The sequence below is a fragment of the Bufo gargarizans genome, chromosome 4 (assembly GCF_014858855.1).
Source record: "Bufo gargarizans isolate SCDJY-AF-19 chromosome 4, ASM1485885v1, whole genome shotgun sequence".
In the NCBI taxonomy this organism is placed as follows: Eukaryota; Metazoa; Chordata; class Amphibia; order Anura; family Bufonidae; genus Bufo; species Bufo gargarizans.
In genome coordinates this window covers 337898900-337914037 of record NC_058083.1, presented here as the reverse complement: position 1 = coordinate 337914037, position 15138 = coordinate 337898900, and the positions used below count along the sequence as shown (strand labels likewise).

Below are 15138 nucleotides of genomic sequence, written 5' to 3'. Positions count from 1 at the left end.
TGCATTATTTTTCTTGCTTATGAGTGTGTGTGTTAATTTTTTTTATGGTGTGTCTTTTTATATTAAAAAAACAGCAGCCAAATGTTAGAGTGAGTGAACAGGAACATAAGATTGTACACCCATAAAAGAAGCACATGATAACGTGTTTACACAATATTTACACGCGTTCACACATGCAGTGGATTTTTTAAATAAAACTGTTAAGTTCTTTTTTTCTAATGCAAAAACAAAACAAAACGTGTTGAGCATTTGGGGTCAGTTCTAAAATGCAACAAAAACAGCCCAGATAAACTGTGTGAATGAGGCGTTATACTTTTCCTGCTTGTGCAATTTCACAGTAGCTGTATATTGTTTACTATGGACACCTGCTGTTCGTTTAATACACACTAATGGGGTCCTTTACGAACTGATATACGGTAGTTTTCTGAAACATATCTCTCACATTACCTTTGCGCTGCAATCTGCGGGCCACCAGGTTCAACTAATTTATCGTTTTCTACACCTATTTTAGGTGTAGATTTAGACTGGTGGTGGATGCGCCAAAGTTATGTAGAAGCCATTTTCTAGCAGTTCAATATTGAAGGCCTATCCTCAGGAAAGATCATCAATATCTAATAGGAGACTTCCAGTACCCCTGTTGATCAGCTTTTTAAAAAAGACTGCGGCACCCACCAGAGTGCCGCAGCCTCTTCTGAGGCCAGTGTCGTTACTTTCGTTGGTCATATAGCCTATTTTCAGCTCAGTTCCATTCAAGTGAATGATACAGGGCTGCAATACGAAGCACAGCTGCTATACAATGTACAGTGCTGTGCTCGTTATGCTGTGAAAAGGCCACTTACCAAAGCACCAAGGTTTATTCAAACAGCTGATGGGCGTGCCGGGAGTCAGACCCCCGCGATCAGATATGTCCTGACTATAGGCCATCAGTATTGAACTCCTGTAAAATCAGTTTAAGCCTATTGCAATCAAATATGTGCATGGATTTAAGTACAGAGGGACATGTAAGCTACATATTTTGAAATTTCTAGAAAGAGAAAATTTGGAGGTACCAAATTCTACTGCATTCTACATGATTTCAGGAAAGACAGGAAAAATAAACCTCTATTTTAAATTGGGACCTATTGACTATTTTGAATGTTGTTTTATTGCCCAGTAAAACCGAGAAGTTGTAAGGAGCATTAATACAGCCAAGTACATGAGACCTTACTCTAACCCTGTGCTCCTCTTTTTCTAATTTTAAGACTGATAAAAAGTGTGATTTAAAAAAAAAACGTATTAGATGTTCTAAAATCACACACTATCCGTTTTAGAATGAAAATGGAATCTTAGTTAATGGATAACTGTCAAAATTTGAGAATATGTTACTGCTGCAGCAGCATTATGCATAAAGCAATCTTTAGTTTCTTAACTTACCACTGTTTTTCTTCAGTTTTCCCCTTAGTTACGGCTGTTTTGAATCCTACATTATGAGGATCTTCTCAAAATGGCGCCTCTGCCAGTTTTCGGAGGCCAAAACTGCATTCCCTCAGGTCAGATACAAACTTGCTGTAGTCAGCAGCTTCCTGCCAGCCAATCTGATTGGATTACTGAGACACGCCTCCTCACTCTGTAGCCTAATGCAGGCATGCAGTGTGAAGGACCGCCCCTCTGTCTTCCTAGCCAGAGACAGACAAGTCATAGCAACTGTCTTAAGTGATTAGTGGAAAGGGACAGGAGACATTAATGAACGCTGTTATTATAAGGTAATTACAGATCTTTTGGGAATCATTGACAGACTAACTCAGGTATACATGCCTAGCTCTAATAACCTAGCAAATAAAATAAAAAATGACAGTTATCCTATACTATACATCAATATTTTTTTGCTCAGCACACTGACTTTTAACACACAATATGTTACTAAAGACAGTAAAGGAATTTGGGAAAACATGGCTTCTATACAGATTTTATAAGTAAACCCCTGACAGACAATTTGGATGTTAGTACAGTATAGCTCTTTTTTCCTGAGACCTACAAGTAGTGGTTGTCACCTGGTATGTAACAAAAGTCCCTAGTCTGTTTACTATAGTAAGAATATGACATGGACAAGTGCATAGATACTTTTTGTTTTGTTTTACTACTATGCTGAAGGTCATACAGTTGATTATTATAGTTCTACCATCCTACTCTTGCTTCTTCTCTATGTAGTAAAGAAAATCTCCCAGTGTATATGTCAAGCTTATACAAAGGGCCTAATTAATCTGACGGACGCCAAAAGGCACTGGTATAAGTTTGTATAGAGAACACTATTCTATGCAGAGGCATCCCTCCCCCCAAAAAAATAACAATCCTGTAGACTAGAGCCTAAAATAAGTATATAGCAGAGGTTTGTTATAACTAAGCACAGGGGGCATTAGGGCAGATGTATTAAAGCATTTATGCCACATTCGTAACATAAGACAAAAATTATGGCACAAACCATATTTGCAACATCATTTGTGGGAAGGCAGGGCTTAGCAGGAGGAGGCGGCCAGTTGCGGCCCAGAAATTTATGCAGAAACTGCCATAAATTAAAACTCAAATCTGTGTCATCTCATAGCTGGCATAGATTTAATTTTCTGGTGCATGGAATGTCATAAATGTGCCAATTTTATTAAGAGTCCTGAGCCTCCTAATAAATTTGGCGCATTTCACACAAATTAACTTTAGCCTAAGACTGGCATAGGAAATGCCAGTCTTAGCAAATCTGCCCAAATGTATACCTTTGGGAAGATTTCGCGATGTATAGCTTTGATGTATGTCACTGTATAGGAATGTATCACCCATAGGGTCCTATCATAAGACAAAACATGAAAAAGTACACCCCGCAATATATATTTCTATTTGCAATTGCTATGCGTATAAGAAAGCATAGACTGTTGAGCTTTCCAATAGAGCCAAAAAAGTATACCAAAGTATACCAACATAATGGAGGTCAAAAGAACACTGACAGCTGAATGGAGCTCTGTGGATACATATCAGACCTTTTCCCTGACTTATATGCAAAACACAGGCTGAGTATACACTGCGTCTTAGCTCTAACGCTATGCAATTCATAAAAACTTGAACAGCCCATATTGTGGAATTGAAAAGGTACTAAAAATTTACTTTTAATTTCACACTTGTCCAACACTTTGTGTTTGTGGAGGTGGCATGGTGCAGGTGCATGTTTTAGTTCTAAACATTGGAGGCATATCCTAGTGATATTCAACCAAAGTCTGAGATGGGTATAACCCATTAAGGCTACTTTCACACTGACATTTTGGCTTTCCGTTTGTGAGATACATTCAGGGGTCCAAAACGGACCAGTTTTGCCCTAATGCATTCTGAATTGAAAAGGATCCGCTCAGAATGCATCAGTTTTCCTCCGTTCAGTCTCTATTTCGCTTTGGAGGCGGACACCAAAACACTACTTGCAGCGTTTTGGTGTCCATCTGACGAAACTGAGCCAAACTGATCCGTCCTGACACACAATGTAAGTCAATGGGGACGGATCAGTTTTCTATGACATAATTTGGCACAATAGAAAACGGATTCGTCCTCTATTGACTTTCAATGGCGTTCAAGACGGATCCGTCTTGGCTATGTTAAAGATAATACAAATGGATCCGTTCTGAACGGATCAATCTGTGCAGATCGATGACGGATCCGCACCAAACGCGAGTGTGAAAATTAAAAGTCAGTGCACTTTGCATCAAGCTTTTAAAATACAGCGGTCCCTCCAGTTAAAATATTAATTGGTTCCAGGACGACCATTGTATGTTGAAACCATTGTAACTAGAGTCTCTAGCTGTATAAAAAAAATTATAATTGGTTCAAAATCCCCAAAATGTTATCCCAAGATAAGAAAATGTTGATTTAGGAAAATATGCAGATAAACAAGCCAGATTAAGCAAGTCGTTACATATAACAGTCAGGATAGAAGCCGAGAGCTGTAAATCACTATGACAAGAGCTTTTCCTGGGTCCTGTACAGCAGTGTTCCTCAACTGCAGACCTCAGAGGCCACCTATTGGTCATGTTTTCAGGATTTCCTTAGTATTGAGCAGGTGATATAATTAGTATCAATGCATCAGGACTTACCACAAGTATTCATTCTATGGGATATTCTCAAATCCTGACTGGTAGGTGGGCTCGGAGGACTGGAGTTAAGGAACACTGCTGTACATTACAGTGTATTAAAAGCTTAAAATAGAGCCACCCTCACCTGATACTCAAAAAAAAAAGCTTATCTTGGAACAGACACAGGGCAGTACAGGACAAGAAGCTACTAAATCAATAAAGGTGTTTTACTGGAGAAATGGCCATGTTAATTGGTTGGTTCTCAATCTGAGGCTAAATAAAGACCATTTTATTTTGAAAACATTGTATCCTGAGGCTATTGTATATTGAGGGATCACTTTGTGCTATCTGCATCAGCTTAAGAAAACCCTGTTCTCAGTGGTAAAACACAACTATACTTTTTAGACGATAAAGAAAGCTCTAGATATTTCTGGAAGCCCTACTCAGTTTTAACATGACAAGTACATGCCGATGTGTACAATTTCATCTTCCGTACCGATGTTCTTCTGGCCTTACTGTAAGTGCAAAAAATAATTTGGAAAAATATGTCACAATGTCATCTACACATTCATCTTTCTGCAAAAGATGATAACACTAGTACAACTTTCCTGCAAATACTGGCAAAAAGCTCAAGTCCTTGTGCTGTATCTCTTATTTCTTAACACTCCTATTAATTACTCTGAACAAAAAAATGAAAGTAAACACAACCCGCAAAATCGGGCACAAGTATTTCCCTAATACCCAACATGTGGGAAAGTGTTAATGCAGTTAAGCATTAACCATGTTCCTTAAGAATTTTTTTTTAACAATAAAAAAAGCTTAAGAAATGGATGTTCTCTCATAGTTGTGAGGCTACAACTTTTTATCTTTTGTAAATGTCCTCTAACCACTTCTCGTTTTGCTCCTCCTCATCTTCTATGGGTTCTTCCGTTTCCACAGGGATGGGTACCGGTACAGAGATTTTTTGACTGGGTATGGTTTTAACATGTGATTTAAGCCCAAATTTTCTCTTCAGCAAATGGAATTGTTCTTTAACATAGTGATAAAACTCATATTCATATTCCATTCGTTGGTACAAAACTTGTAGGGCATTGGGAGTTGGTAATGTTTTCTTCACCGTCACTGTCAAATTTCCAAGTTTTCTGTGTTCTGAGGAACAAAGCAACAGACAGGTTAATACAAATGATATATTTGATTGAAAATAATGACAATTTTCTTATGGTCTGGGATAAAGTGAGATGAAGAACAAAATAAAGAACAAGTTGCCTACTGTATCAAGTCACATCAAACATAACAACCTATCTTAACACCTTAAGGACCAGACTGTTTTAGTCAATATGATTCACATTTATACATTTTTTATTTATTTTTTACAGTAAATTTGGAAAAATGTGCCATTTTCTAAATATGAATTTCTCTGCTTTTAAGATGGATAGTGATACCTCATAAAATAGTTATCAGTTAACATTTCCCATATCGCTACTTAATGTTGGCACCATTTTGTAACTGTCATTTTATTTTCTTAGGATGTTAGCAGGCTTAGAATTTTAGAAGCAATTTAATTAAGAGAATTTCCAAAACACAGTTATGAAGTCACTTTGTGAGGCTTACATAGTAGAAACCACCCATAAATTAACTCATTTTAGAAGCTACACCCCTCAAGTCCCAATTCTGTGGTTTACAGAACCACCCCGTATGTGGTCGTAAATTGCTGTGTGGGCAGATTTTACTGGAATGGTATTCGGTTGTCATGTCGCCTTCGAAGAGACCCTGAGCTACCTACAGACTGGAAACCCCCAAAAAGTGACCCTATTTTGGAAACTACACAACTCAAGGAATTTATTGAAGGGTGTACTGACTAGGGTTGTTGCGATACCAAAATTTTGATTCGATTTCAATGCCATAAAAAAAGTATTGAGATACTGGATACCATGCAAAACTAAATAAAATGCCCAAAAAGTTGCGTGCATTCTGCATTTAATAAAAAGGCAAAAACGCGCATTTTTTTTCTGTTCCGGCGTTCACCGCATAGGAGATTTTTTTTTATATTTTAATAGTTTGGACGTGGCGATATGCGATATGTTTATTTATTGTTTACATATTTTATATGTAAAATTGGGAAAGGGGGTGATTTATACTTTAAAAAAAAAACACACCAAATTATTAACTTTTTTTCCCCTACTCTTTATTGAATAACCATTTCCACCCGTTAGGGGTGAGAACCTGGGATCTTTTCATCTCTTGTCCTATTCACCCTGATGGAGCTCTATTAGGGTGAATAGGAGTTCACACTATCCCTGCTGTCCTGTGCATAGTACACACAGGATGCAGGGAGGTTACCATGCTTTCAGTAGCGTCCTGGCTGCCATGGTAACCGATCAGAGCCCCAAGATTACACTGCTGGGGCTCTGATTCAGAAGCTGCCACTGCCATCAATGATTTTAATACTGGGGGGAGGAGGCGTCCAATGATAATTAACCTTTAATACAGGTGCCGGCAGCAAAATCACATAGCTGGGAGCTGCATTCAGCGGCAGTTAACCCCGTAAGTACCGCACCTGAGGGGTTAACTGCTGCTGCTCGCGGTTATGTGATTCTGCTACTGGCACCTGTATTTGTATTCAAAGAAGGAACCTGTCACCTAAAAACGCCTCCCAAACCACCAGCTTAACCTTAAAAGTAGTCAGCAGTATGTTTCTAAAGATTCCTTTTCTTCCTCCAGCCAGATGCACCAAAATCTTGAAAAATGAACATTAATCCCCTGCATGCGGTATGTAACAGCAGAGTTTTAAGTCAAGGGGGCAGCGGCCTCCTCTCTTCAATTCAGGATAACCACGCCCCCTTTCCTTGCTCCATCACCTCTGATTGACAGCCGTACACGTGAACGTTCTGACGTGCACTCACACCCGGGAGCCTGCGAATTGAGCCGCTGAAAACTACCTAACAGCGGTATACAGCAATGTGCAGGCACATTAATAGAGACGTCAGGGCTCATGTTTGAGACTTCATTTTTCAAGATTTGGGTGCATCTGACCGGAGGAAGAAAAGGATCTTTAGAAACATATTGCTGGCTACTTTAAGGTAATACTGGTGGTTTGGGAGGCGTTTTTTTAGGTGACAGGTTCCCTTTAACTTTCATTGGTGGTGCAGTGCACCCGCCCCTCTCTTCTTATTGGCAGCAGCGGCACAGGGAGGAGGGAGAGTGTGACTCCTTCTCCCCTGTGCTGCTGAGGGAACATGAGCGCGCTGACAGCAGAGCGCTCACGTTCTGTGATGCTAGCTACCCGCAACAACCCTAGTACTGACCACTTTGACCCCCAGAGGCGTTTAACAGAATTTAGAAACACATGACTGCAAAAATAAAGATTTCAATTTCCTCCACTAAAATGTTGCATAAGCCCCTCATTTTTCATTTTCACAAGAGGTAATAGGTTAAAAATCACCCCAAATTTTGTTAAGCATTTTCTCTTGAACACAGCAACATCGTATTTGTGGTTGTAAGCTCATGCAAGCACACATGGCAGGGAGCAGAAAAGATAGAGAGCCATATGGGTTTTGGAGGGCAGATTTTGCCGAAATGGTTTTGGGGCGCCATGTCACATTGAAGAGATCCTGAGTTAACCCCTACAGTGGGAACCCCCAAAAAGTGACCCCATTTTGGAAACTAAACCCCTCAAGGAATTTATTTAAGGGTGTACTGACGAATTTGACCCCACATGTGTTTCATAGAATTTAGAGACACATGACTTTAGCAGAAGAAATGAAATTTATTTTTCCAATGTTGCATAAGCCCCCCCATTTTTCATTTTCACAAGAGGTAATGGGATAAAAATTACACCAAATTTTGTTACGTATTTTCTCCTGAACACGGCAACACCCCATCAGTGCTCCAGACTAAAAAAAATACCTAGTAGCCATTGGCTCCTGAACTGAAAAATTTAGGAGCCAAATTAAATTTTTAGTTGCCAAATCGAAACCGAATCCAAATTTTGGTATCGTGACAACGCTACGCTGTTGATTTGCTTTTGTCACCATAAAAAAGTATTGTGATACTCAATACTGCACAAAAAAAAAAAAAAAAAAACACAAAAAAAAGCAGTGTGCATTTCGCATTTTATGAAACGTTCGGCCCATAATAGAACTGTTCTATCCTATTTTTTTGGGGTGACAAGGTGACAAAAAAATGGCGAATGGTCACCGCATAGGAGATATTTTTTAATAATTTAATAGTTTGGACTTTTCTGATGCAGCGCTGTAATATGTTTATTTATTTGGGAAAGGGGGGGATTTAAACTTAATATTTTAAGGTACTTTCACAGTAGAGTTTTTCTTTTCCGGTACAGAGTTCCGTCACAGGGGCTCTATACCAGAAAAGAACTGATCAGTTTTATCCCAACGCATTCTGAATGGAGAGTAATTCGTTCAGGATGTCTTCAGTTCAGTCATTTTGACTGATCAGGCAAAAGATAAAACCGCAGCATGCTATGGTTTTATCTCCGGCAAAAAAAAAAACGGAAGACTTGCCTGAATGCCGGATCAGGCATTTTTCCCCATAAGAATGTATTAGTGCCAGATCCGGCATTCAAAATACCGGAATGCAGGATCCATCCTTCCGGTAAAAATGTGTAAAAAGATACAAAACGGATCCGTCTGTCCGCATGACAAGCGGAGAGATGGATTCGTTCTTGCAATGCATTTGTGAGACGGATTCGCATGCGTCTCGCAAATGCGTTCAGTCACATCTAGATCGGCGGATCCGGCGGGCAGTTCCGACGACGGAACTGCTTGCCGGATCACACTGCCGCAAGTGTGAAAGTAGCCTTAGTGTTTGTGTTTTTTTTGTTTTTTTTTTATTACTATTAGCCCCCTTAGGGGCTGGAACCCTTGTCCTATTTACCCTTAGGCCCCTTTCACATGGGTGAGATTTCCGCGCGGGTGCAATGCTTGAGGTGAACGTATTGCACCCGCACTGAATCCAGACCCATTCACTTCTATGGGGCTGTGCACATGAGCGGTGATTTTCACGCATCACTTGTGCTTTGCGTGAAAATTGCAGCATGCTCTATGTTGTGCGTTATTCACGCAACGCAGGCCCCATAGAAGTTGATGGGGCTGCGTGAAAATCGTAAGCATCCGCAAGCAAGTGCGGATGCGGTGCGATTTTCACGCATGGTTGCTAGGATGAAAGTCTATTCACTGTATTATTTTCCCTTATAACATGGTTATAAGGGAAAATAATAGCATTCTTTAATACAGAATGCTTAGTAGAAGGTCAATATAATAAATATTATATACACCAGTATAACAAACATTGGTGGCGCAGGCCCCCCCCAACTCTCCAGTATAATAAACATTGGTGGCGCAGTGTGCCCCCCTCAACATCCCAGTATAATAAACATTGGTGTCACAGTGCGCCCCCCTCAACACCCCAGTATAATAAACATTGGTGGCGCAGTGCGCCGCCCCAACACCCCAGTATAATAAACATTGGTGGCGCAGTGTGCCCCCCTCAACACCCCAGTATAACAAACATTTTGATAACTACACCCCTCAAGGAATTAATTGAAGGGTGTACTGACAGCGTTGACCCCAGAGACGTTTAATAGAAATTTTGAAACACTAGGGCCTAGGCTGTTAAAATGAACATTTTCATTTTTTCCAATAAAATGTTGCTTCACCCCCTACATTTTTAATTTTCGGAAGGGGCAATAGAAGAAAAAAGTCCCCACAATTTATACTGAATACAGCAGCATACAATATGTGGTCATAAACTGCCGTATGGGCACACCACAGCACTCAGAAGGGAAAGAGCAATATGCTTTTGGAGGGCACTGCGTTGCATTTGTAGAGACCCTGAGGCACTACAGAGGAAGCCACCAAAGAGTGACTTCATTTTGGAAACTACACCCCAATTAATTTTTCAAGGGGTGTATTGAGCACTTTGACCTACTAGGCCTTTCATAGAATTAAAAAACACTTGGCAGTGAAAATGAAATATTCCATTTTGTTTTACATGAAAATGTCATTTTAAAGGATTTCTACCACCAGAAATACTGTTATGTAGCTGACTAACATTAGCGAAGCGCTAATATCAGCAGTACATAACAGTATGTTTCTAACATTTTGTCCCTGCAGCTGTTTTTGTAAAATAAGCACTTTTATAATATGCTAATGACCCTCTAGGTGCTATGTGGGCGTAAAATCAGCACCTAGAGGGCTCCGTCCTCTGTTCTGCTCATCCAGTTCCTCTTGATTGATGTCACTGTTCCCTGCATCGCAGACGAAATCCCGTGCCTGCGTCATTCACTTCTGTATTCAGCGCAGGCGCAGTGAGTGAATGATGCACTCCTGGTGCTGGATTCCTCACTGCGCCTGCGCGACTACATCACAGTGAGGAAGCCGGCATCAGGAGAGCGGCCTTCACTCACTGCGCCTAATACAGAATTGAATGGCGCAGGCGCGGGATTTCGTCAACGATGCGGTGGACCGTGGCATCAATCAAGAAGAGCTGGGCGGGCAGAACAGGGGACCTGGGCGGGATAAAGAATGAGTAGACGGGGGCTCTAGGTGCTGATTTTACGCCCACATAGCACCTAGAGGCTCATTAACATATTATAAAAGTGCTTATTTTACAAAAAACGGCTGCAGGGACAAATGTTAGAAACATACTGTTATGTAGTGCTGACATTAGCGCATCGCTATATCAGTCAGCTACATAACGGTATTTCTGGTGGTAGAAGCACTTAAGTCCAGATTTTTTAATTGTTTTAAGGTGTTATAGAAAAAAGAACCCCACAATTTTTTACCCATTTCTTCCTGAATGCGAAAAACACACCATATGTGGTCATAAACTGCTGTATGCGCACATGTGAGGGCTCTGAAGAAAAAGAGTGCCAAGTGCATTTGTGACCTAGATTGGCGAGTTATACAGCACTGGCCGATAACTCAAGAGGTTCTGAGGTGAAATAAAATAAGAAATCCCCAAAAATGGATTGCATTTTGGAAACCGCACTCCTCACAGTATGTACCAAGGGGTGTAGTGAACATTTTGACCCCACAGGTGTTCTGCAAAAATTAATTCACAGCAGAAGGTGAAAAGTGAAAAATTTTTCACATTTTTTAGTGCCCAATGTGTTGTGCCCAGCGTGTGCCAGTGTGATTTGCACGCCCTCCTATTATTGCGCCATGCTTCCTGGTTTATAAACACCATACACGTGGCCCTAATCTTCTGCCTGGACATACCATAGGACCCAGGAGTGGAAGAGCACCATGTGCATTTGATGTACATTGTGATGATTTCCGCATCTTGTGCTGACAACTGTAGAGGCTCTGGGGTGAAATAATAAATGGAACCCCCGAGAAGTGGCCCCATATTGGAAACTACACCCCTCAATGTATTTATTGAGAAGTGGAGTGAACATTTTTACGCCACAGATAGTTTGCAGAAATTAATGCACAGCTGAGTACCGAACAAAGTGAAAAATACAAGTCTTCCACAGATATCAAATTGCACTGCCCGTGTGCTATGCCCAGCGTATACCATCTGAGACACACCGTGTGCCCTTTAAAATGCTAGGTGGGTTCTACTAGGTACTGAAATGCCGTAAATGTGGACGTGCACTACAGGGTTCAGAAGGGAAGGAAGCACAGATTTTGATGGATTTGTTTACTGGCGCTATGTTGCTATTGAACAACCTCTGGGGTACTAGTACAGCCATTTTCTGGGAACCATACTTTTTTATTTTTTTCTTTGTGAGGGCTTTTATTTTTTGGGATGTTATCATTGGTTCTAGTTGATCAAATTTTTATCACTTTTTATTTAGCTTTTTGGGAAGCAGGATAAACAAAAGATAGTGATTCTGTCACAGCTTTTTATGGTTTTGTTATTGCGGCGAACAAGGAAAAGAAAAACAACAAATTATCTTTATTCTGCTGATCAGTACAATTACAGAGATACTAATTTTATATAGTTTTTTTTTTAATCTCTTACCACTTTTACACAAAGCATTTGTGGAAAAAAAATGTTTTTTCTTGCCATATTCTAAGAGCCATTTTTTTTTTCTGCCGATCATGTGGGGGCTAATATTTTGAGGGATGAGTTGACGTTTCCGTTAGTACCATTTTGTGGTACATAGTACTTTTTGATCACTCACTATTATGCTTTTTGTAAGGCAAATCTGCAAAGAAAAGGGGGTTAAGTCAGCACCTCCCAATTTGTAAGGCAAGGTGATGGAAAAAGGCTATTTTGACAGTTTATTTATTTATTTTTTACAGCATTCACCTGATGGTGTAGATCATGTGATATTTTGATAGAGTTCATTGTTACGGACGCGGCAATACCCAATATGCCTATTTTATTGTACATGGCTTGATCATGGAAAATGACATTAAAACCTTTAAAAAAAAAAAATAAAATTTTTTAAAAACACTTTTTTTTTTACTATTGGATCCCTGCTTCAATACAGCACAAAGCATCTGTGCAAGCTGCCGCAAAAACCCTGTATGCCTGCTGGCAGATATAGCAGGGGACCGACTGTCAGTAGCAGCCGGGCCCCTGCTGCTGGTCGCAGCAGCGTGTGTGGGATAGCCGGTTAACGATAGGATGAGAATGCTCGTCCTAAGGTGTTAAATACCAGCCAGTTTAGGACAAGCATTCTCGTCCAGCGCCGGCAAGGGGTTAAAGGGCTTGTCCGGGTTCAGAGCTGAACCCAGACATACCCACATTTTCACCCCAGCATTTCGGAGCGATCCAGTGCAGGGCAAGGGCTTGTTTATTTACCTCTGCACACTGCTAGGTGGAGTCTTCCACCCAGAAGTCTATTCGGCGACATCACCAGCTCAGATAGGCTCGGCTTTAGCGCTGCCCTAGACTTGTTACAGGCTAGGGCAGTGCTAAAGCCCACTGATCAGTGCCTCTGATGTCACTGAATACACTGCTGGACGGAAGCCTCCGGCTTGCAGTCCCCAGGGATAATTCAGTACGTTACCGGATCTCCTGAAAATGCCTTTGCTAATAGAGTCTATGGACATTATAGAGCTGGATCCCCTGCTCAGAGCCCCCTCTATGAACTAGAATGGAGATCCACTATATTTAAAGTATAACTGTCATATTTTTTTTGGGAGTATTGGATTGTGGTGATTTATATCTCCTTGGTGGCCCTATTTCAATTTTTCACTGTGTATTCAATTACCCCTTAATTCCACAGTTTTGTTCCCTCTACTGCCTACTTTTACCTGTGCTTAAAATCAGGTTGCTATGCATGGTCCGTCCTCTGTGTTGAAGGACGGAGGACGCAGAAGCACGCAGCCTGCAAGGTCACATTCCTGACAGCCAGGGACTGTAAGTAAATGATTAAAGCCAGGTCCTCCCCAGCAGCTGATAACAGTGCCTGGGCTGTGTGCACTTCTCCCTGTCCCTGCGCTTGGGAGACGCTCCCTCACTCAGCAGACTGGGACAATGCAGAGTTGAAGCAGCGCAGAGCAAGGAAGGGAGATCTGCCATCTGCTCAGTGTATAAATGACAGCAACATGTGGTAAGAGGACCCTTTTGTGCTGCAGGAGATTAACCCTTTAGGGGGAGGGCTCTGGTTACTGACACTTTTGGGGGGCTATTGTTACTGGCTAGTGAGGGCAGGCGGGATTAGCCTCAGGGTGAGGGCAGTGGCGGCCATCTTAACTGAATAGTGAAATTGCAGTTTTATGCAGACTGGTTGCTAAGGGCTGAATCTTATTAAATATGGGGCAAGTCAGTCTAATAGTAACTGATTCTGGAATATCATGTTATTAGTAACTACATATATGAAAATTGAAATTAGGGTCTAAGTGTGACAGTTTTAAGCAGCTCCCATTCTGGCAGACTTGCACTGTCCTTTTAAACAGCGATTCATCTCAGCTGTTTGCCAGGAGTGTGACAAGGGGTGCTTGAATATATACTTATTAAATCTGTAGACATCAATACAGCATTATTGTTACAGCCATATATAGTATATGTCATGATGCTACAGTCAGAGTATCAGGTCATCATAACAGCAAAGAAACCTACAAATATACAATACTGTCTTAATATTTAGTATTGTGTCTTACAATAGCAGTGCATAGTTGCTTTTTGTTTCAATGACTGTTCTTATCTTATTAAATCTGTATTTAAATAATTATTAAAGTATATACATTTATAGCAGAAAAACTTGCCAGTTGCTGATTTTAGGAAGTTTATTCTCATGGTCATGGTAAAAGTGTGGCTAAATACAGGCTTATCATTTCATGATGAGTCCCTTTAGATTTGCTTCTAGGTAAATAAATGTATGTCTTTGTTGGATATCACCTAATGGTCCAACTTACTGAAATGAAACTATAGGCAACTGCCATTAAACATGTGAACAGCACCCAGAAAACCTAAGGTTGTAAACCTCCAATAGTCCTGAAAAATGATAATCCAACACTACAGTTTGTCATTTCAAGAGATTCCTCTTATTAAGGTCAGTAGTTTTCACTTTATTATGCTAGCAGGTGGTAAAGATAAATTGTTCCATGTACCTGGATTTTTATAAATGCTCATGACATCCTTGAAGTAGTGATGGTAAAAATCTTTCTAACAAAAGCAGCACATCTTCAAGCTCTTCCAGAATACCAACAAGAAGAAAGTTTTCCTTGACATTCTGCTTTGCACGTTCCAAGGCCCATTCACCAGGATCCCTAAAGGGAACATATATATATGAGTAATTACATAGCATAAAGCAGGGATGCCCAACCTGCAGCCATCTAGTTGTTGCAAAACCACAATTCCCACCATAAATTTATGTCAAGAAACTGGTTTGTGTTACTGCATTAGCTTTTTGGTTTAAAAGATAAACAGCCCTACCCCATTGATCATCTTATTAATTTCAGTTTCATTAATTAGGTAAATAGAAGGGAAATAATATAGCTATATTTTATTCCATTGTACCTGGGGGAAGCTATATTGGCATCCTGTATTTTCCGATTATATAGTGCAAAAGGCTGTGCGTGCCTTATAGCAATTCAAAAGAATGTGTCAACTGAGGCCTCATGCACACAACCATATT

General features: G+C 40.5%; 1 protein-coding gene across 1 annotated transcript in view; it reads right to left on the bottom strand.

Moving 5' to 3' along the window:
* Positions 1-3606: 3606 nt before the first annotated feature.
* UST (uronyl 2-sulfotransferase) overlaps positions 3607-15138 on the bottom strand; it is a 398475-nt gene continuing 386943 nt past the window's right edge. Inside the window, 3 exon segments of the mRNA XM_044291484.1 lie at positions 3607-5228; positions 14612-14651; positions 14653-14770. Coding sequence (XP_044147419.1) covers positions 4942-5228; positions 14612-14651; positions 14653-14770 — 445 coding nt within the window. The 3' untranslated portion in view covers positions 3607-4941.